The following is a 24186-nucleotide window of genomic DNA, read 5'->3' on the forward strand; positions in this document are numbered from 1 at the left end:
AGCTTGTTAAGTATAAGAGCATAACATTTGAAATGGCACATCTAAGGTAATAAAGCAAATAGCTGCAGACATGAAATTTGGAGTTCTACCCCAACAATAAACAGAAAAGCAAAACAAAAACCCAAAGAATACAAGAGGCTAATAAGATTGAGGCTTCGCTTTTTTAAATTATTCCTTTCAAAATATCATTCAGCTATATCACACTCCTTGAATAAGCTACTGCAGCCAAAGTTAAAAGTCTCGGGAAACAAGAAAAAGCTGTATTTGTGAAAGATCTCCTAATTTGAGTAGGAAGCAGTTTGCATGTCTGTCAACAGGTCTTTGCGACCAAAATACCAATTGCCAACATCAAGGAGATCAATTTGCAAAGTTTAATCAATATCTTGGTGTCCTTACATATTTGTTATGAATTATTTGTTTCAATACTACCTATGCTCATTACACAATGTTTGCATATTTTCATAATGCATAATTTGTAAAAGTACATATAAATATATATATATTTGAAAAATAGCAACCCTGAGTCAGTACACTTATGAAAACCAAAAAAGGCCTTACAAACATGCTATAGGACCTACAATAACACCCAACAGTTATATATAATAAACCACATTTGAATAAACTCAAAAGCAAGTATGAAGATGTCGCATGTCCAATGGATTGGTCTGCACAGTGATACACAAACGGTTCTTGAGAAACACTCAATTCATGAGAAACACTGCTGATCTTACAAACCAAACAAACTGGACTTAGGTTCAAGTAACAGGCCTAGTAAACCATTTAAGACATAACAGTTTGCTTTTACAAAAGTCCTCATGCCAACCAGTAGTTTTTCATTAGTCTCTTTGCTTCTTCCACAGGCACTGCATCCCTTTCCTCTCTCTTCCAGCCAACACCAGGCTCCTTATTTCCCACTCTTTACGCACATACGTCTAACAGGATTAAGGCATTCAGACTTAACATCTGTAACCTCAGTTTTTCCATGGCTCCATATCAACCTCTTGGATACAACCCTCACATCTTCGAAATGAGGTCTTCATTTGTGCTCCCTCTTCTGGCTTGACGAGCACACAGCACAAACACAGCAGGGTGACGTAGACACCACCCCAATACAGCCACAGCAGCGCTGCTTGTGCCCCCCCCCCCCCCCTCCCTAAAAGGGGAGATGTAAAGGAAGCACTCCGACCTGCATGTTGCCACTTGCTGTGGTGGAACACGCCACAGAAATAACCCAGATCAGTATTCATGAGAGCGATTTATTTCACTGCTCAACACAAAAAGACCAAGTATTCAACTTCCAAGGACAGCACAAAAATAGCTTCCATCTAATTTTTTTAAGCCCATCCTGTTAATTTTAGCTCTGGAAAACCATCACGTGTAACAGAACAAACAGCCTGGCACCTTCCATGAGGAAAGAAGCACAGTAGCATTAAAGGTTCCTATTTGGATGTCTGGCAAAAGAGGCCTTCATTTTCGAGCTCAGAATGCATTTTCATAATTTTTTTTCATAATAAAAACAATAACTTGGGCTATTTATCTGTATCAACTTTGTCATCAAAGAACAAAAGGAAAAGGAAGGGGGAAGAAAGCCAACTGCACGGTAGCTGACTTTCCCAGCACAGCGCCGTACTGCAGCGAAGGTCTATTTTGAGAAAACAATAGTTGCCAGTAGCGCAGCCTTCTTAAGTCATTTTGGTAGAAGCTGTCAAAATATATGTTCTTTGGAGTCTTTCTGGGTTTAGAACACTTTATCTGGCTTTATTTTACAACAGAACAGAAAACTGTGACTATCCTTTAATAAAAGTATTTGGGTAAACGTTAAGTCTGGGTGGGCAAAGAGAACCTATGGCTTTCTGTGGAATAGGTGGGATATATGCTACAGCATGGCACTAGAGAGAGGCAAAGGTTGAGGAAGGGTAGCACGTAATTTAGGCACCTTTGTCCACAAGAACGACTTGGGATTCGTTAATAGGATAAGGCAGTGTTGGAGAGAAGATGCTGCTTGCAGGAGCCTCATGCCCCATCTCTGCTCCGCATGACCATGTTATTATGAGAGAGAGGAAAAGGCATGGCTAAACCCAGGAAAAGGGGCTGGAAAAAAAGGGCTCTCCTTTCCTAGGCAGGTGCCCCAGCTAATTACAACTACTTAAAAGTCAGACATTATGTCTTCACAACTCCATTTTCGTTCTTATAGCTCCAACTAAAATATTTCTCCCTGGAATATCCTAATGCCTCGCGGTCAGGAGCGATGGATGTTGGCTCAGGCCTTCAGAGGGGCTATGAAATGCACAAGATCCAAAGAAGGACAGAAATTCTGCAACACCATTTTGCCTGATAGTATTTTCTACCAGCTATCGACAAATGGTTTCCCAGACCTGCTCATCAGGGACATCTGGCATTCTGCATTAGCCAATATGAAGTGGTCTGGAACACTCAACAACCTCAGGAACACAGTGTAAAATCTCATCCTTAAAAACACTTTTTTGTCCTAAGTCAAGAGTACTTAGTTATTTGACTCTTTTGAAGCTCAGGAGGCCACTAAGAATTTAGAAAACATCACATGCTGTGGCAAACAGGAACCAGAAATCACCTACACACTTGCCTCACCACCTATGGAATCCTTTTTGGCATAGTACTCTTTGGTTTCTGGGCAGATTTGTGCAAAAACCAATGATTCTGCATGGTCCATAGACAGCTCCAGAAATAGTGCTTCTAAACTTGCACAGAAGGCAAGTTAACATACGTGGAACTAGGTAATAGCGGCTCACTTTGACATACCATAGAAATGTAGGGATACTCCAGAGTAGGTGACTTACCTCTCCCCCTCCATGCTTTTTGATTTATTTTGCAGGTTTTGTTAATGATCCAACATTTAAAACTACAGAAAAAAAAAATCCTGGAGAAATCTAAACAGAAGTCATCATAATACAGGTTCCCATCAACCACTCGTCAGCTGACCAACAGCATGCCTGCCAGATTCTCAACACTCTATTTACTGTTTATATTCTCTGAGTGGAAAAATGGTGATAAAATTCAATTTTGTTTTTACCAACATATACAGACTGCTACAGTCTGTGTACTTTTCTAAATTACAGTTTATATTAAGAATTAAGTGTTACATGCTGCAGCCTGTGGAAACTGGATGAGAAGCCCCTTTTCCCAATAAAGCATATGAAAGCTGTAAAGCTGCTGGTTTTTTTACAGAAGTAACATTACACTCCCAAACAGAATAAACTCTTGCAAAAATATAAGTGTTTTATAGATGACACCTCATCCACTCATTCATACCAAGCCCAAACATGGCTGGAATCTGTAGTAAACTGACCTTTCAACCTTTTTACCTGATTTCATCAGCTAGAAGTTAAATTACATGCCACAAAAATGCATACTCTAATACATTTTCAGCTAGATCAGACTATAAATTTCCAGAAAGACCTGACACTTTATGGTATCTAAGGCTTGCAAAGAGCACAGCTACTGAACTGGGTTTCATTTGTATTGGATACACTGTTCTAGTCTCTCAAGTTTTTCTTTTTTTTAAGTTCTCTGAAGGTCCAAAGTTTTTGATAAAAAAAAGGTAAAAATCAAATCACACATTTTACCTCACCTGAAAATTTAGTATTGTGTATCTCCAAGAAAGTCCCCTTCTTTTCATCAGCTCTGAAAAAAACTATAACTCACCAGTGTGTGGAAGTTTTTCCTCTCCTCCAGTTTCTTTCTTTTTTCTTTTTTTTTTTTTTTAATAACAGAACCTGAAACTAAGCACAATGATCCAGGTGACAGTGGATTACCTCACTGGATCTCATAATATATTCCCCATTACAACAGAGAAAAAGTAATTCTTTAAAAAAATACTTCCAAGACCATTCCTTACCTCAGGGAAAAACTATAATTTTTTAGATGATGCTATTGAATGCTGGCTGGTTTTTCAACACAGGAAAATAAAAGGGCTTATTTTGCAAACGGTGAAGAAGTTATAGCCCAGCAACATGCATGAAAATTTTAAAGTATTCCTTCCAAATTACTAACAGACATGTCACTAAACATTCCCAGCAAAAGCATTTCCCCGGATGTTTGGATTTTTTTTACCTGTTTAAGGTAAAATCAGAAGAAAAAAAAAAGAAAGAAAGAAAAGAAAAAAGGCAATCAGCAATGTTTATGCAGTTCCCAACCAAGGGAGCAGACTCTTGGCTAAATCCAGAAGCAAGCTGAGCAGACTGCAGGTGATCCACTCTTCTGTCACCGCCAAGTGCCACTGCAATTAATCAGAATCGCTATAGGGACATGGGACAGAGAAAAGCAGACAGTTTTAAACCCAATAGGTAAAAAGTATATTTTTAATTTTAGCATGTAAGGATTTTAATTATGCACTAGAAAAGCTTGTTTTAAGATGATTCTACATGGAAATTAGAGTGTCTTTCAGAAAATTCTTAAATAAGGCCCAATACCTAACTGGTATAATGTAATGCCAAAGGCGGCCTTAAATTTCAAAACCAGCGGATGATTTGTCATCCTCACTTGGAATTCATTAGCTTATAGACAACCAGATGACATACAGTTCTTTCTAAGAGGAAAACAAAATATTAAAAATTATCTTTAGCTGTCATATGTATATGTGTGTATGCACGTGCGTGCCTTGCTAGCACCAGGTCACCAGAAGAAATATACAACTAGATAATGAGAACTAATGGCTTCTTCTGGAACAAACACTGCCTCCCATGTTTTACCAGGTGACAGATGAATTCTGTGATCTGAGCTTTACATTGAGCCTAGGCAGTCAGCGTCTGATGATTACAGAGGTAAGTTTTCCCTCCAGTTAACCACCATCATTATCACCGTCTGAGTATTTGTGCTTTCTGGATGTGTTGATGACAAATGTCAAAAAATACTAAACAAGTCAAAATGCACTAAACTAAAAATACTTTCCTGCTGAGATGAAGTAGCATTTTTTCTTCTACTACAACCATAACTTTCAACACAACAGGCATGAGTTATGAAAGTCTAACTTGAGAACAGAAAGGCAAGGTCTTTGCCTTTCAAATGACTTATATTTGTATAGGAAAAACTCTTGTTATGTATTTTATAGGAGCTCTACAGTAAGCTGAGTGGGCACATGTACACAGTGGTGCACTTACACACCCCTATACCACCAAACATGTAACTCGTTTGTCTTTATTAAAGCCAGTTATTCAGCAAATTATTCAAATCCATTGCTGGACTAAGCTTGCCAGTTTGGAGAGTAGATGATATCATCTGGAAATGTAATGTAAATTTTATATCCCAGCAGAAGAGGCCAGCAAGCCTGGGAACCACCACATTCAGAAGCACTCCATCAGCACAAGGAAGCAGACCTAAAAATGTGTATACAACAGGTTTCCTTCCCTCAACCAACCTGGCAGTGGTAGCAACAGCAACACAGCACTGAAGGCACGTCATTAATTCCACTCGGGGTACGCAGGGCCTGTTGTGGTTGACTACACAAAGAGAACCAGCATCTGGGACAGACAGGTCCTACCAGATGAAATCAGAGCAACAGCTAAGCCTGCGAAGGAAGTTTTGGCTGCGATTCAAATTACGCCGCTATTTACTTAGTGAATAAAGAGACACTGTACGCAGAGTTATTTGCCCTACGCGGTGTGCATACAGTTTGACTGGAAGGGGAAAAAAACCAACCACAGCATTTTGGATACAACGGCTGAATCCTTCAGTTCACAAAGTAAAAAATCATCAAGTGCAGAGGGAATAAACCAACTGTGTGTATTTGAAAAACAAAGCAGTGGCGATGTCCTTACTTCCAAACTTCTGCAAAGATCACATGAAAACAAGAGTGAAATTTTCTTATCGTTTCACATAACTACACAAACTTACTTTCACTAAACACTAAAGGCAGAACCTCATAATTGCTGTCCCCTGAGCATAAGTATAAAGGAAAGCATAAACCACCTATTCCCCCTCCAACATAGTTAAAAGCCAGAATACTGAACTAATTAATACCAAAGAACCTGGTGCAGAAAATCTGGCGCAGAAAGTGACTTCTGTGGTCAGAGTACACATACACATACGGCCAAGCAATCATGACAACTTGTGAGCCACGTACTCATCTTGAAAGGGGGAATCTAGCATAGAAAGCTCCTTGAGTGGAAAATGAATTACAGGGGGTGGGAGAAAGAAAGAAAGGAAATTAAACAGCCAGCCATACCACAGAAGTTAAGAGACAAATTGTGTTCTGCTTATGATCACATTTAGAGATGGAAAATAGAGTACTGTGAATTGTGGATAGAGTTAATGCCAGTTGTTATCATTACGGCTTGGTAAACACATGTTGATCCAGTAATATATTTATGCATCTAAAAATCAATTTCAGCCATTTTGAGAGAATGCCCAGTAGGATAGGTACTGTGTCCTCTAATTAGAAAGCTGCTCATTGCAGCACTTAACTACGAACCATTTGGAAAAAAAAAATAAATAAAGCAAACTGATGCTGCTTTATCTTGTCCAATGAAAGAAACGTTTTAAACCTTTACCATGAAAATAGGATTCCTCTTTTTGAGAAGCAGCACGTAACATGAGAAAACGGGATGAAGTCTGACATTAACAGCTAACGAACACAAATGGAAGGGAAACACTTCCACAAGCATAGGCTTGTCTATTCATTTCAAGGCCGCAGAACGCTATGAGGTCGAGATGAGCTTTAGAAAACACAACAAAAAGCAAATCAACAGTCTGCCATTAAATAAATACCGAGTGCCTTTGTTGAGAAAAAAGATGAAGCATTTACTGACATCTGGCAGACCAAAGGTTCCTCCCTTACCCTTAACATAGTGGGCTACTGTTAAATCTATTAAACCGTCACCGCGACGGGCAGCACACTCAGGCACCACGGACAGCATCAGTCTAACAGGGGAAGCATGGAAATAGTTTGCAGGGACACAGAACCTACCAGCTTTTCACACTGCCTTTTTGGAATATCCTGTCTCAGCGAGGCCTGTCCCTGCACCTTAATGCCTACTAAAGGCATCAAAAGAGACAAAGAAAAATCTTAATGTTTTGGTTCTCTGAAAGATTGTTTTCAGCAAAGAAATATGCAATAGATTCAGCAGGAAAAATAAAGATATTGGAAATTTTTCAAACAAGCACATCAGCTAAAGCAGAACAGGCTTGTAGTCTACTGTTCAGTAGAATGTTACTTAGAAAGTGGTCTTCTTTAAGACGTTAGTCTTAAATTAGTCTAGATATTAGTCATCTAGGTGTACTATGCTAGCCATCTAAAAAAGTAAAAACCACAGTATTTTTAACTGTGAATCTTACCAATACTTCCCTTGGTATATTATATTTTTATACATTAAAAAAAAAAGGGGGGTGGAAGTTCTTAATTCACATTTTTCAAGGAAGTAAGTTGTTGTTGGTTGCTGACGTGTCATATTGTACAAGGAATGACAGAAGATATAGCAGGAACTGAAAAACTGCTGCATGGTAACTCCTTTAAGTTTACTCCAGTTTGTGTTAAAAAGGTGAGAAAGACACATTATTTGAAGTTAAATTAAAAATTCAGTCTAATTAACGCATCTATAAAACTACCATTTCCAGCTTAGAAATGAAATGCATTTGAAAAGCAAGCCATTAATAATCTCTAATTATTTTTTGTGGTTTCAGAGGCAGCACAAACACGTTACAATAGCTTCTGTAAGATGTTCAGAAATTGAGCATTTTAAAATAAAACTTTTATCTCCTTAGACATCTTACAGAACTTGGAAGACAAGTATATGGAGAGAATATAACCACAGGCTTACTGCTATTAACAAATACAAGGTCACTAGTGAAAAAACAAAATTAAAGAAAAAAACCCCAGAAAAAACAAAATTAAAGAAAAAAACCCCAGCAAACAATCTCTCATTTTTCCTCGACAGTTCATCTTCTAACAAGCAATATAGGAAAATTAAACCCTTGCACACCCACCCTCCCCTCCTGCCTAATAAGGTAAAGATACGAAGAGAAATCTACTAGGAAATCATCCAGGAAGCCAATTTCTTGAGACGGCACAGCATGGGAACAAGGGTGGAATAGCTTCTCAGTACATCAGGATGTGTGCCATACAGGAAAGCTGCATTTAGCACTCAGAACCTGTGCTGGGTCTCGCAGGTGTCCGGGTAAAGCCAAGTCACTCGAAGGCAGCAGAAGTTGGTTGCTTGGGTAGGGGGGGTTCACACAAAGCCTCCCCACTTCTTCAGTTCCCACAGGCAACCGATCGAAGGTCACTGTCTCCACAGCTCCCCATGGCAGCACCCACCAGCAACTGTGGTGTGACATAACAGAGCTGACCAGGTGCCAGAAGCCCCTTCCACCTTGCTGCCAAAACAACAGACTCCAATCACTTCTGCCAGGCCAGTTTACCCATCTATACCAGCAGAAAAGCAGCATACCAAAACCAGTTTTCTCATGGTTTTAGGCCGTGAAGCAGCTCACCATGGTGTAAGATGTACATAAAGGGAGGCAAAGAATTAGAAGGGGGAAAAAAGCAACAGCAGAAGAAAGCAGAGATCAGACCTCACAGCCTTGTGAGGCCTCCTGCTATCAGCAGTTAACATCAGGTTCACCATATTTCAGAAGTGCACCCTCAAAGTGCTTCAAGAGTGCAAGGATCTACTCCCAATTCTTCCCCGCATCAATGAAAAAAACCACTTTCCGGTCTGGAGCATTTTTTTAAGCCATAATAAAATGTAAGCACGTTCTTCAATGACTGCAGATTTTGCTTGCAGTCAAGTTATCTGCATTTGAATGGGTAGATGTCCCAGGGCTCAGAAATCCTCAAGTGCAGGGGATGAGCTTCACCCTGAGATAAGCCACCATCGCAATTACAGTGCCTCTTAAGCTGTGGATCACAAGGTGGCCCCTGTCTCCCTGGGTATTTCATGTGTCGAGCTAGTTCAAGCTCAGCCACCAGAAACCCTTTGGAGAAAGAAAAGAGTTTCAAGAAGAAACTCAAGAGCTTAAAAAAAAAAAAAGATAGTTCTTTCTGTGTGATGACGTTGGAGTGAATTCTTCCTTTTTTAAAAAACAGCAGTCATGCAGGTTATAGCACATCTAACCAATTAATTCAACCAGCCTCACAAAGCAAATAAACTCCTACCCAGGCAACAATGCAAGTTCATTCTCACATAAAGATCTGCTAGTCTTGAACAATTACTTCAATTCACTCACGGCAAATAAGCCCTCGTTCAATGCAACATTCATTAATTTTCTTTCTCCAATTTCTTCCTACCTCTGCTGCTCTTCCCATATTACACCCTGTTGCCTCTATTCACCCTCCCGTCAAAGCAGTCTTGTCAAGCACAGATCATTCCCCACGCGCAGTTCTTCTCTGTCCTTCTTCACCCCATGCCCTGGCAGAGGATTGTGCACCACTTGTGAAGGTGATGGGTAACGTACAATACACAAAATGAAATAAAAACCTAGGCAGATAGCCAACTGTCTGTCTTTCTCCCTAGGGAAAAAAAAGGGGGGGTGTCAAAGATAAAAATTAACAGTTTTCAATAAGTAAAAAATAAATTTAAAAAAAATCAAGAAAAGCAGATGCCTTTAAATTACAATTTTCATGTGATCCATAACCTAATGTCGGGAGCCGGGGGAAGTGAATTTAGATCACTTCTACTTGAACACATAAACTACATTTCAACTCGATTAGTCACATCACACAGTGAAAACAAGTGACACTTGTCTTTTCTGTGCTAAAGTTGTACAACCTGTTATATACAGCAGCGTTAAACAAACAGCCCGCTTCTTTCCAGAGCACGTCAGGCCTTAGAGGTGGTGCTGCAGTAACTTCCCATGCTTTGTGGGATAAAAGCCTATCATCACAAGCAAAGAAAAATTCAAACTTTAGCACCATTTGGGCAGGCTCTTCCACACAACTACAATCTGCACTCTCTTACGGTGCCTGTTACAGATGCTTAAAGAAAGTCAGGCTTGTGATAGTCCCACTTAGAGCAAGCCAAAGTTAGAGCCATCGGTCAGGCATTCAGGTGAATCCAAAGCATCCTGGCTCTATTAATCTTCTTAGACAGGGACTATTTCCAGACAACTTCTCCAGTTCTCTACTACTCCATTTCAATCAAATGCACAAGGAAGCACAGGCACTTGTAACACAGGCCTCAGTTGTTCTACATGGCTGGTGCACGTTAGCGCAACTGGTGGCTTTTACTGGCATAAAATAATGGGCATTTCCGTCTCTAGACACAGAAATACTGCCAAAGCCAGGGTACTATAATCATGAACTCAAGATTAAAAACAAACAGTGAAACTGCAAAATCTATAAGCAAGGTAAGCAAAACCTCATGGGCTACATCATGCTGGAAAAGTGTTTTATATAAATGTGTAAACACTTGCATGAGAAAAGCAGACAGTTCTGAGCAACAAAAGCTAGATCATGCAAAAACATCTGGAAAATCTTAAACAGGGTACAATCAGTACTTCCAAATTTTACAAATACCAATTTTTACATTTTCTTCCTATTAGGAGCAAACTGTGAACCAGGCAGTAGCCTATGGTAAAGGAAAGCAAGGTTATTTTCAAAAAAAACATGTCTTGACTCCCCCTCTTCCTTCCTCCCCTCCCCTAACTTAACAAAAACGTATATATACAGAATTAAATTCTAAAGAACAAAAGTGACACTTCCTTGGCCTTTCTGACTGTTAATGTAAATTACTAAGTAGTTTTCACCAATCCATACACACGTACTTTTTTGTACTTACAGATACATTTCTTTAAAAAGGTCCCAATGCATTCCAGTATCCCAAGTTGCTTTCCCTTAAAGTTTTGAAATTTTCAAGCAGAAAGCAAAAATAAATTTTATGATGAACTAGAAGGCCATAAAAAGGATTCAACCAGAAGATCATCAAAGAATCCATTCTCAACACTTGACGTTAACATACAAATATTCTTTTGTCTTCACCGCCGTCTTTTTATTGTCTGTATTTATTTCCTATTTACCAGTGGTTCTCAAAATCTTGCAAGCCAGCCACATGTTCTACTGAACCTTACCTCCAGACGCCCCATAACTAAAATTAATCCCTGACAATTCCCCTCACTAACTTTCTAATAATTAAAATGAAAAAGGCTGCATTCAGTACCCACTGACAATGTTTTCATGATAATGCTTTTCTTTTTGAAAGAATTCTAAGTGTTTCATCTACAGATATTAACTCTTAAAACAGTTGTGAAAATATCCAAGTCAATCAGCAATTGTTTTCCTTAACATCAAAGGAAGTTATTTTTGTCCAAGCAATAAATTCCATGGAGGACTTTGCTAAGAAGATACTAACTAGCTCTTTATCACATCCTTATGCTATTTTAAGCCACAGGTGAAAATTATTTAATAGGATGCAGGCTTGCACTACCCACCAGACTGCTCATTCTACTTCTTCAGAGTGTTCTTACTCATTCTAAACATTTTTTTAAGTTCTTCTTTTTGAGTTATTAAAACTAATAAAAATAAATTTCTGATTTTATTGTGCATAATCAACCTATTAAAGGGAGTTACTATAGACCATGGACTAAAGGAAATCTGGTAGAGACTTCTACACCACATGTCCTGTTTTAGGTGAGATAGGCTTTTGCACCCTGGAGTACTTTGCACTCCTAGCTCAAATGTACTGTCATACATCTAGCTTTTAAGCAGTGTTGATTTCACTAGGATATGAACATGAAATTAATCACTGAAATTCATTCTACTGGCACTGTTATTTGCTTAATTTCCATTCAGCAGAATAGTTATCAGAAAGAGTCTCACAGGTTCTTTTATGTTTTCAAACATAGCTTCAATAAATGTACCACTTTCCAAGTTCACAAGTTTCTTCAAGGTACTTCAGAAAATTTTTAATCCCAATTACTTGTGATTATAAAATGCAGCTTTAAATACAATTTTGCATTTTCAGAAGTCATTTCCTGCTCAAGGCATGTCCCTACAATAGTTAAACACTGGTACCTTATCAGCACCAAAAGGTTCCATCCTGTACTAGATCCAAAGAGGTTACGTGCAATCATGGAAACAAGTAATTCATGTACCTGGATGGTCTCATCTAGTTTAATAGAGCAACTTCTGCATGACACAGTATGTAGGACTGGAAACAAAAATTACTTTTCCCTTCTTCACATTTGACTTTTTGTATTATTTAGTTACAGATCCTTCCCAGACAATGGTTCATTTTATAGGAGATGGTAGTTCCTACATGGCTTTACTCAATTCTTCATCACATCAGTCAGATACTAAGTTGTGATACACTGACATAACTACTTGAAAATGCTGTCAAGAGAAGTAAAATACCCCTTCTACGCCACACTGCCAGCAGAGCTGAAAGCATGCATTATCCACTCATTATTTCAGGCCACAGTTTGTATTTTCTATTAACATCTTGGTGCACTTCCATAAAATATGGAAACATACCATTATTTTGTATTATTTTATGGTTAAGGATTTTTTTTCCTTCACTTTAACAGAAATTTTCCACATGAATCTGTCCAACTGAAAATACAAGCAGGCTTCTTAAAAAAAACAAACATCCCCAAACAACAAACAAACCCAAAAGCCAAACAAAAACCAAACCCTAAAGCCAAACAACAAAAAAAAAAAATCTCAGACTCTTCCTGGTATCAGCAAATACAGCGGAAATAAAACCAAACCTTTTCTGTGTATCTTCTCAAACCATATGAGAATATTAACAGGTTGACTCACACACAAGAATATTGGTGCAAGCCATGATTATAGAAGAAACTATCCACACACTTGATTCAACCATGTCACTAAGGATTTGACATCACAAACTGAAGCTCTCAAAAAAAAGGAAGACCAATCTTCCTAGAAATTAAAATATTATACTCAACCTGCGCATGCTTAGATTGTTCTTAAATCAGAGCATCCATTCTCAAAGTCCTCGTTCCATCTTCGTTAGCAATTAGTAGAAGAGGCAGAAGAGAGCAGTGATTAGTAGAGAGTAGAGGCTATACAATCATTACTTCTAGAGTTTGTTTTCCATTTTTTTTGCTTTCTCAAAAATTTTCAGAGACAAGATTACCCCTGGTTACATCTTTAAGCACTCTATCAGTAGGCAAACAGTACTTGGAGTACATACATATTTAGCAGAGTTGCATCATCATTCACTGGCCACTTGACAAGTTTACAGCAGTTCATAATATAAGGAGTGGTTTTAATAAATCTCTCAACTGCTGAGGTTGTTATGACATACATTACTAACATCACAGATATTACAGCACGTCTTTATCACGTCTATCAGCTAACCAAACAGATAATCAAATGTAAGGTAAAGCTCTTCTGTTAATGTGACTAGACAAATATTTCACTAAACGCAATGCCATCTTCTCAAGAAAGAAAAAAAGAAAAAATGGTGAAATGAATTCATGGTTACTTGAATTATCATTCAGTATAATAAAATTCTTGCTAGAATTAAATTACCTCCTTTGAGCATAAAAAAAGATAATCATAGGCTTTCTTACTGACACAGTCTTTTGTAAATACTGAAAATAACTTACAAGCTATGATATTGTCATTTCAAAGAGCAGTCATAAAAACTGTTCTAAAAATTGTATGTTAAATAGCATTAGTAACTTAAGTACGCTTTAATTGTCTCCCTATTAAGGTGGCTTTTTAAACATCACAGCAGAATAAAAACATGACAGGGAAAATCAGAACTTAAGAAAGATGCTGTTCTGCTAAACTAAAGAAAAGCTAAGAAACCATCCCAAAATCTTATCAAATTCCTTACTTAAAGAAATAAAAAACAAACAACAGACCAACTAATCTTATAACCTTACATCTAGAAAGCATACATCTGCTTGGACACATAAAAATATCTAAACCATGAAGCCCAGCAACCTTGTTCTGTGTAAAAAACAGAGCCTAGCATTCACAATCCACAAACACAGCTTTTGGTTTGTTAAACTCTAAGACAGATCTAGGAGAGGACCTCTCACACCAGCTGGCAGGACATCTAAAGAAGGCATCTGGAGAGAACAGGGCCGAGCGCAGGGCTGCAAAGGCTGAAAACTGAGACAGCAAATGTAAGACTCGGAGATTCAGAGGCTGTTTAGACTTGCTTCACTTTTACAGGCATTAAGAATCCAAAAGCCCAAATGTTTGTGCAGGTATGAAGTCAATCTACCTGATCAGAGATGCCCAACAATGGAAAGATAAGCACGAAAGATGAGAATTTACCCACCCCAGTGAAAAAAGACATTGTAAGAAGTTCCTCCTCAGTGGGAAACCCAGCCTCAGGTTCAGCTTAATCACAGGAAAAAAGCCATGTTGAAGAGATCTCTGAAAACAAGAGCTTGCAGGGTTATGGACTGGGCGGGGGGGGGAGGGAGGGCGGGGAGGGGGAAAGTGTGTCTGTCTGTGCTTGTTTTAAATCTGATTCCGAGAGATAGCAGGAATATGACTATTCACATCCATTTTTTAATGGAATAAATTTAAACTCAACCGTAATGGATGGCAATGAAAAGCTTGAGCTGAAAAATAAAGATCCAGGTACGACTGATTTACCTACCACAAATTAGCATTGCTGTTAAGGATGGGTCCAAGTCTTGCTGGTATCTTCCCGTTTGTTACACAGGGTTAACTCCATGTTTAATTACTTTTAATAGCCACAACAAGGTACCAGAGAAGTCTACTTTCTTGGCCCACACTGAAGCCCTATTGTTAGGAGGCTTCCTTTCTGGTGACAAACGGCTTGTGTGAGCACGGAACTTCTCCCACAAAGGTGACGGTGTGACAGAGATGTCCAACCCACCCTTATCAGTATCGCCACCGCTCACGACTGATGGCCACTTGTGGACAATCATGCTACTTTCTATCGAGTGTTATTTGTCTGAGTTGCCAACAGTAGCAGGTGCTGTGTCTCCCAACTCTGGAGGATTAGTGCCCCGCTCAGTCACATTCAGGTGGTACCCAGCCATCTTTCCTCATCAAAGTTTTATACCCTGCTATGAAAGCGCTGAAACTTCTACACTGACTTCTACAGAAATCACAGAAACAGTCATTCCCAATGAACAGCTTTTCTAATTGGAAATATATTCTATGAACACAGGCTTCAACTCTTGCTAACCCCCCTTTCACTGTTCTGACGTAGGGTTTCATAGTTCATCACTCCAGTACCGACCTGAAACTTGACACTGTGCCCTTTACTCAGGTTTGCCTAGATCTGAAAATACTCCATTTCACATTCAGTACTGCAGCATCCTCATTCCTCCGCTCAAGAATCCCCGCTCCACGCTTGCTCCTTCCCCAGGCAGCTGCTGAAAGCAATTAAGAGAGAATACCAGGCAAGACAGGCTTCTGATCCAACCTAATCCGGCAATTTTCATGCGCACCTTATCTAACCTACTAATCCTCCCTCCCAAATTACAGACACTACCACACCGTACATGCTTATGCAGCCCACACTACAGAAGCATTCACCTGCCTAGTACAGCTCCACATCGGAGTACTGATCCATTAAACAAGGCTTGTCAATCATTCTCCACACTTGGAAATTCATTACAAGAAAAGGGTTTGTTGGGTTTTTTTTTTCCCTCCAGAGAATGCCACAAGATTTATACTGCAACAGTTCTTCCAGACCATTACAAGATTGATGAATTTCCAAAAAGGGGGGTGGGAGAGAGCCTACGTCAGTGAAAGTGTGATCAGTACATCTACACAGTATTTTTGTTTCCAGCATCAGATGAGTATTTCCAGTCTTTAGAAATCAAAAGAAACTTCACCATGAAGCATCTCTATCTGATGCATAGAATACAAAACAACAGATTTACAAAGGCAAGGAAAGAAAAACATTACCAGAAATCACATCTATCCTAAGACCAGCGTGGCTTTCCTCCCATTTCTGTACACATCCCTTTTCCAGGTGATGCCCAGGTTCCCCACACCCAACAACTGCAGACAACTGCTGAAGCAGTTGCAGAAGAAAGTCTCTAAAGGACCCCACTCACAGAGGTGCCACAAAAACACCCTGCACAAATAATTAAAACATAATGATGTTCTGTGTATGCTATGTAAAATTCTGCATCTTCTTTATACCCCCATCCTAATTTTTTTTCTAGATAAAGGCTCTTATGTATTAATCGATCAAGGCAAAACTTGACTTTTCACCAAGTCTATTAAAATTATACCAGGAGTTTAAGAAGTATCCCTGTTGGTGGCCATGCATAACAGCTTACCCATGCCACTACCTGCAGAATCAAGGCTGCAGACTACAACTGTAATAGCTGACTTGCAACCTAAAAATGAGATCTGGACGCACAATAAAAGAAAATTCAACAAAAGACTTGAAGTCATAAAAAAAGTTCAGTACCAGCCAAGTTCAAAACAACTTTCTGTAGGTAATCTGCCTGCAAGATCCCACTCTCAGTTACATACCCTTTATCATCTCCCTCCTTCCTTTCAGAAGGGCCTTCCTTCTAACAGCAAAGAAACAGCCTTTTCAGGCAAACTAGTTTTCCAATCTGAACACACAGAGGGATTAAAAATGGGGTTTACACTGGAACCTGTCTGCTCCGTGAAGCTCTCATCAAATTGGAACAGATACCTAGCTGTTACCTAGGAAACAGCAAGAAAGTAAAGTCCTGTGTAAACTATTAGGTCGTTTAACAGCCAGAAAATTAGAAATGAAAATAGCGTCTCAGTGTAGAAATGATTTACTGCAATCTACAAGACAAACTCGGTCTGTAAGTACTTCATATCCCTGAATCAAGAGAAGCCAGATACAAGCTTTGAAACTTGGCGTTTCATTTCAGAAGGAACTTTCAGGTTCTGGAGAAACGCTGTGATCTGCCTTTACTTAAACATAAATCTCAGCAGTGGCAACAGCTCTATCTTCAAGTATGCAGAAAGCTACAGATTTTGTACACTACAAAGACCGAATCCTACAATATATATATGAAAACGGCCATGTACCTAATAACATTTCCAAGCAGGATATCATTTCTCTCCCTTTGATTCTAGCCCAAGTGTGACAAACGTGAGACAGAAAGATATAGGAGCTTTGCTAAAACACTATTTCCAAACAAACAGAAGAGGTCGAGCAATTCAGTTACCTGGAAATAAATATCATACCACGTGGCCTGCTCCTTATCTATGCGAGCATATTTTCCCTCTCCCCAAAGTTTCCACCGTTAGCTACTGCGGCTGCAGTTGGAGCGGTATCAGCTGGGAACGCGACCCAAGGAAAGCTGAGCGGGCCGCTACCGTCGTAGCCGTCACATCGTGTAAAATCGCTGCGAGCAGGATGAGACAACGATGTGCTTGAATGATAGCAGCTGTTCTGCGCTGGCATCGCCACCAGCAGAGCTGTAATCACAGCCAGGTGCGATGGTGGGATTTTTTGGGGGGGGATAAAGGCTACGCCTGCACCCGTGGCACTCTGAAACTTCCGGCCATGAAGTATTTGGTTTTTTTTAAGGGCCATCGGTCATCTTGACAAGCTCCCTACCTGAGCAAGCTACCTTTTGTATTTCCTTAAAAAGACCTTTCTCCCTTTTGTAAAACATCCCGTTTCAGCCTCCTCTGCGCTCCATAACGCGAAAGGGCTACGGTAACTATGGTGTAGGAACCACTGGACCGTAAGAATTTGAAACACTCCTAGTTACTGTGATCAAAGCTAAATCCTTTAGGAAGATTATCCGCAGCAGAACCCGGAAAAAAAAAAAAAAAAAAAAATCCTTCGGCTCGAATACTTTCACTGCACCTTTGAGATAAAGCTCCATTTCCCCGGGTGCTGAGAAGAGCTACCTCCAGTTACTGTTAACCGCCAGGAGAGCATTTTAACAGGGGCCGTTGTGCTTCTTGATCCATCCACGGAGCTCCGGGCCTGGCAACTAGCTGCGAACGCAACAGTCGACAGGCAGAGCCCGCAACTCCGAGGCCATTCAAAGGATGATTTATTCGGGAAGCGAAGGGGAAAAAAATAAAAGAAGCGACCCTAAATCAAGCACCCCGTTTACACAACGGGAAGTACACACGCCTCGCAAGCGAGGGAGAATAGACGCCAAAACCCACTTGCGCCCCGGCGCCCACGGGGTGAATCCGCGCAGGGGCCGCGCTCAGATCTGCCGATGATTTCACCGCTCCTCTAAAAATATCGCTCCTGGGGGAGACGGCGCGTCCGGAGCGGCGCGTACCGCGGGAGCGGGGAGAAGCGGAGGGGCAGGCCGACCCCTTCCTCCCCGCCAGCCCGGCCAGGCCAGGCGGTGCCCCGCACCTTCCGAAGTTCGCCCCCTCACCCCGGCGGGTCACCGTTACCCCGCACCGCGCCCGCGGAGACGGCGCGACCACCCCCGCCCCGGTCCCAGCTCCTCTCGCCGGTTTTGCATTGTCGGAACACTTCTGGTCGCCCCTTCACGGCAACGTATCCAGGCGGGTACCGCTCTCCCCCAAGCGCGGCCGCAGCCGCGGCGAGGAGCGCCCGCCCCGGGACGCGTTCGTGGTCCCTTAGGATGGGTGAGGGCGACGACCCATCCCGCTCAGGAGCACCGGCGGGGCGCCGGCAGGTGCCGGAGGCAGCGAGCGCCCAGCGCCCCACCCCGACCCCCAGACCTTCGCCCCGCTGCGAGGGAAGTTGAGCGCGGCGGCGGCAGCAGCGGTCCCCACGCCGGGCAACCCCCTCAAGCCGGGCAGTCCCTCCTCCCCTTCCCGACCCCGCCGGGCAGGGCAGCCCCTGCAGCCGCGGGACGCCGGCGGGTCACGGAGCGGCGGCGGCAGCAAACACCTACCCGGAGAGCTTCCCAATCTTCACAAAGCTAAACACATCCATCCATGCAGCCGGTTAGCTCTGCCCGTCAGACTCACTCACTCCAGCAGCAGCGGTGGCGGCGGCAGCAGCTCCATGTCGAGGGAAGGTTGCGTCCAGTGGCAGCAACAGCCCTTGCAAAAGCAGGAGCCGGCGGAGGCAGAGGCTGCTACCCCCCTCCGGCAGGGAGCTGGGCGTGCAGCATCTCGCAGGAGCGGCGTTCATCCGCACACAGCCCTCCCCCTCCGCCCCCCCGCCCCGCTCTCTGCCTGCCTTGCCCCCTCCCTGGGGTAACTCAAGGCACGGGGAGGGCGCTGGGGGCTGCCCGGCGGGAGGACTGCGTTCAGCTCGGGCTCCAGCCGCGCCGCGCACCGAGAAGCTAAGGGGGAGGCGGCAGGCAGCGTTTCGCTGCCTCTTTGCAGTATCCCCAGAGGAGGAAGGAGGGCGGGAGGGGGGGGGGGGGGGGGGGGAAGGCTGAGGAAGGTGGAAAGTGGAAGGTTTAGAAGGGGGAGTTTCTCCTCTCGCTGGCAATGTCTCCCCCTCCTGTGGGGGAGCGGTCGGCGCAGGGGGCGACGGCCGACCGGGCGAGCGCCACCCGCTGGCTTCAGCCCGAGGCGCCGCGGCAGTCGCCGGGAGCGGGCCGAGCCTCGGGGCCTGGCTGTCCGCCGCCCTGGGGCTCCCCGGCGGGCCTCCCGGAGCCGCGGCGGCGGGGACGGAGAGCAAAGGGTCGGGGCTGGAGGGGGTGCCTTCTTCTCGGCACCCGCGCGTTTCCCCTGGGGCAGGGGGAGGCACGCCGGCGGGAGAGGGGAAGGGCAGCCCCGGCGGCTCCTCCCCAGTCGGGGACCAGCACCCCGCGCCGAGCACGGAGACTAGCTCGGAGTCCTGCTTCAGAACCAGAAGCAGGGGAAAGCAGAGAGCCCTCATCCCCGGCTCCATGCTTCCCCCAGGGTGGAGAAGGGCCTCTTGGCCTTCAGCCCCCACAGCGGGTGCTCATGAGCCCTGGGCGGATGGCAGACAGCAGGGCTCAGGTCTACCGCCCGACTCTGGTCACCGTCCTGTGACGATGAAAGAAACTTGAGGGAATGGAGTCCCTCAGACTGTGTCAGGAACGTGGTAAGGCTGGTTTGTGGCCACAAAATTCAAATCAAGCACTCTTCATGTCACATTTTGCGGAAGACGGATACGTCCAGACATCCTGGCACAAGAGCAATGTGCTTTTGCCCTGCGTCAGGCTTCAGAAGAGACCCTGGGGTTTAGCTATCCACAAGCTCCCAGTGAGTGAGAAGGACAGGAAGGCAGGTGAAATTCAAATTCACCTTCACGCCAGCCCTGTGCTGCAATACAATAATTTTCAGCATGGGAACGTTTCTTCTCCACCTCAGTGTTTTTATTTTTCTGGTTCCTTGACTAGACTGATAAGATACTTTGCTCCTTGCCTTTACGGAGTTTTGGCCTCTTCTGCAGGCTTGCACTTGCATTCTCCCACCAACCAAGAACTTCAGAAATGACAGTAGAGCCCAACGTGTCGACTCCGGCAGCCAGATGAGAACAATGCACGAGTTGGATTATTTTTTTTTTATATATTAAAACTTGTATTGATAAGAGAACAAAAAGAACAGGCAGTGCGAACACTCGCTGTGAATTTGGTTTCAAAGTATTCTTTAAAACAATAGCAACAAAGAATGATTGATCGTCTATTTACACCGGGAGAACATTGAACTAGCAGCTAAAAAACACTTGCTGGCCTACCATGGGTGTAAATGGTTTGGGCATGTTCTGAAATGCCATACAAAGCATTCTATGCTAGTGCATCAAAATATTTATGTCGTTCTTACCTGCCACTAAATTTATTTATTGTTACAGCAGATTTGTTTTTTTTAAATCTGTAGAACCCGTGGCTGTCATTCACACTGCTCTATTGATTGGCAAAAGTTACAAAGATAACAGAGTTTCAGCTGGTTAGAAACTGATTTATTTATAAAACTGTCATTATTTATTTATGGAATGAGGAGATAGGCCAAGATCCTACAGAGCTAACTGAAGCTGATGAAATGATATACCATATATAAAATTAAGCACATATGTTCTGTATCAAACCAAGCTCCTGTCCTGAGTGCTTCGTTCTCTGAGGCTCATCACATAAAGGTGTCTTAAAGCATAGCGGTGAGAGCCAGAGAAGGGAAGAAGTTCTACAAGTTTGTTAGTATCTCTGTTTTCAAGGTCTTTCGGTGAAAAGGCAAATGTGATGCTAGGATATGTTGACTGAGTTATTTCCAGTAGACATATACAGAAAAGCAGAAAGCATAAGATCAGAACTGCCGTACTCAGCTTATTCAAAAGTGCATTTGGGGAAAATGAGAGCAGGTGCAGGAGGATGCTAGAAGAGTCTAAAAGGTAATGAAAAGTCAGGCTTATGAGAAGAGGCTGAAAGGGCCTTGCCTAGCAAAACAAAGACTAAGCTTGTTTATAAATACAGAAGTATAGTAAACACAGGGTGTGTACCCAAAAGGATAGGACTCTACAAAAAGTCATTAAAATTTGAACCAAAGCTGAAGTTATCTTCTCCTCCTTTAGCATTCCAAACAGAGAGCTACTTTTACATTATTGTTTTCCTCAGCAGAAGCTATTGCCACAGTACAAATTTTCCAGAATGGTTGTGGAGATACTGTTTGAATAGCCAACATCCTGGAGATCCATTAATAGCAATATTGCAGGACTATTACTCCCTGATGCACAGACATGAACAGCGAACCTGGGCAAAAGTGCTTTTTCCAGCTGTGCTAAACACTGGTAATTCTGGAGCTCTGCTCTGTGAGAATCACACGTGGGGGTGGAGACTGGGCTATGGGAGTAAATACTTCATGGTGCTTTGGGTTCTGGTGTCACAGCAACTGGATGTAAAACTGCATCACAGCCATAGGAAAAGATGAGGATTTGCCTATCCAAAAAAAGCAAGGGGGTGCACATTCTACTTTTCTATTTCAAGAGTAAGCATCATTACCTGAAGGGAGGTTGTAGAGAGGTGGGCAATGGTCTCTTCAGCCAGGTGACAGGAGACAGGACAAGGGGAAATGGCACAAAGCTGTGCCAGGGCAGGGTCAGTTTAGATGTTAGGAAAAAAATTTTTACTGAAAGAGTTGTCGGGGCCTGGAACAGGCTGCCCAGGGAGGGGGTTGAGTCAACATCCCTGGATGTGTTTAAAAAAAGGGTATATGAGGTATTTAGGGATATGGTTTAGCATAGAACAGGAACAGTTAGACTTGATGATCTTAAAGGTCTTTTCCAACCTTGTGATGCTGTAGTCTGGACTGGCTTTGTAGCCATCATCTGTGCATTGAAATCACATTTTGATATTATATCTTCATTTGAAGGAATATCAGTTGGGCAATGTCATAACTGAATTCTTGCATGTACGTTTATACCATTTAGTTGCTACAGTGGGATTCTTCTCACTAACTACCAAAGGTTATGGATCCACCCTCAGCTTGCATACCCTGCCTCTGTGGTGGACAGGTACCTATCGCTCCAAACCAACTCCTTCTAGAAAGAGTGACATAAATTGCCTTTTGCAGGTGTTTTATTTTCTCTGCCAGTTCTGGTGAGAGGAAGCTTCGATGCCTGGACTGGAGGACTCTTCCAGATGTCTAAAGTTAGGTGAAATAAAACCCTTTTGAAGGTGACAAAGGTACATGTAAAAGCTGAATGAGAACGGACAGCCAAAGACAGCAAAACAGCGTGTATTTAGTATCTCAGTAGCAAACAATAATTGAACACGAAGTTCCTAATCTTAAAGCAGGAATCTGACATCAATTCCTGGCTGAATTCTTAGCTGGCTTTTTTTAGAATAGCGTAGTAAATATTGCTTTGTTACCATGTAGTATTGTTTTTTATTGCTTTTGCCCAAAGTAATCCAATTAGGACACTTAATACTAATGTTTTGGGTAATTGTAGATATCCTACTGTAGACTGTGAGCCAGTAAAAGCCTTAATTTCATATTGTTTGGCAGTTTCATATGCATTTCTAGAGAAGGGAGTCTTTGACTCATTTTATACCACTCCTTCTTCTAAAGGAAATGACAGGCGATTGTAACGCACATAGGAATGCTATGCCATCTCTAACTTTAAAACCAGCTAGGTCATTGTGGAGACTTGATTTTTGAATACCCTAATTGTTTTGGTCCTAGGGAAACTTCTGTGAAGATGCAATGCAAATATCTTTAAGAATGATGTGAAGAAACATTTAGGTTTATGTTCCTGGGTTTTAGGGGGTTTAAGTTTTTCCTTCTGAGACAATGAATAGTCACTGGAAGAAAACACTTTGGGCTTTCCTGGGTACCACACAGCACAAACTTTTAGCCCTGCAGCTGGACAAATAATACATTTTCTTACTTATAAGAATTTAATCCTAGACAACTCACATGATGACAGCTAGAACGCTAAACCAAAGGCATAATATGAAACCCCTGGAAATGGCTGCAGTCTGGTTTTCATTTTAATACTTCTGGGGGTCTCACAAGTTTTCTTCTCACATAAATTAAAAATCCATCTCTGTAAGTTTTTTCTAAAGGCTAGCCAAGTGGGTTTGCTTTGGTTTTTTGGGTTTTTTTTAATGATTTTGGATCTTGAAAGTGCTGTATCTCACCTTCAGGATGGTTTTAAATTCATCAAGTTGGAATAAATTTTTCTACCCCCTGAGATGACGGCTGAAAGTTCCACTATTTTTCTGCACTGCTTGACAATATTACTCATATCCAAATGGCAACAATGTTTAGAGGAACGTGATAATAAAATCCATTGAGCAATGAGGTGTTAATACACAGCTGGTGATGCAAATTTTCAAAGGAAGATATTTTGTCACTGTGATCTGGTCCCTACTGAATGTTATTTCTAAAGATAGTTGCATATGACTATGTCATGTGTAAGTTCCGTAGTACTCTGGGCTACTTGTATTTGAAAGTACCACATTCTGTTTTCAGCCTTGAAGCTTCAAAACACACGTATTTTAGAATCCGTTTCTTTATCCTGGTGTTTACTGTCCGTATACAAGTCCATATAAACCCATTGTAACTGTTACAGGTTTTCTCTGCATCCACATTTACAGCATTATCAAGAAATCCCTCTGCTTACCTTGAAGCTGTGCACCCAGCTTCACCCTACACATTATTTTTGGCGCCTTTATCAAATAGAGTTTTATCAGGCATATTTTTTTAGTGGCACATGCAAACTGTTAAGAACTAAATGTTTTCAATGTTGCTGTACAGTTTAGCATGGTAGACGTGCCATGTCACATAGGAATGCAAAATTGAATCATAGATGGGTGAAAATTGAAGTAGCAGATAAGATTTTCTTTCTTGCCAGTTAAGAAACAAAGAAATCTGGAAGCCTAAAGGATACTGAA

General features: G+C 42.0%; 1 protein-coding gene across 2 annotated transcripts in view; it reads right to left on the bottom strand.

Moving 5' to 3' along the window:
• The window catches only part of FRMPD4 (FERM and PDZ domain containing 4), a gene marked incomplete at its 5' end in the record, with an annotated part of 310938 nt that extends 292126 nt beyond the window's left edge, over nt 1–18812 (bottom strand). For both annotated transcript variants that reach the window (XM_084268209.1, XM_084268208.1), the window contains one exon: nt 18772–18812. In XM_084268209.1, the coding sequence (XP_084124335.1) occupies nt 18772–18812 (41 nt within the window). The remainder of the gene's footprint in view (nt 1–18771) is intronic.
• Nucleotides 18813–24186: the final 5374 nt, after the last annotated feature.

The sequence above is a fragment of the Gallinula chloropus genome (genome assembly GCF_964237585.1).
Source record: "Gallinula chloropus genome assembly, chromosome: 1".
NCBI classification, from domain to species: Eukaryota; Metazoa; Chordata; class Aves; order Gruiformes; family Rallidae; genus Gallinula; species Gallinula chloropus.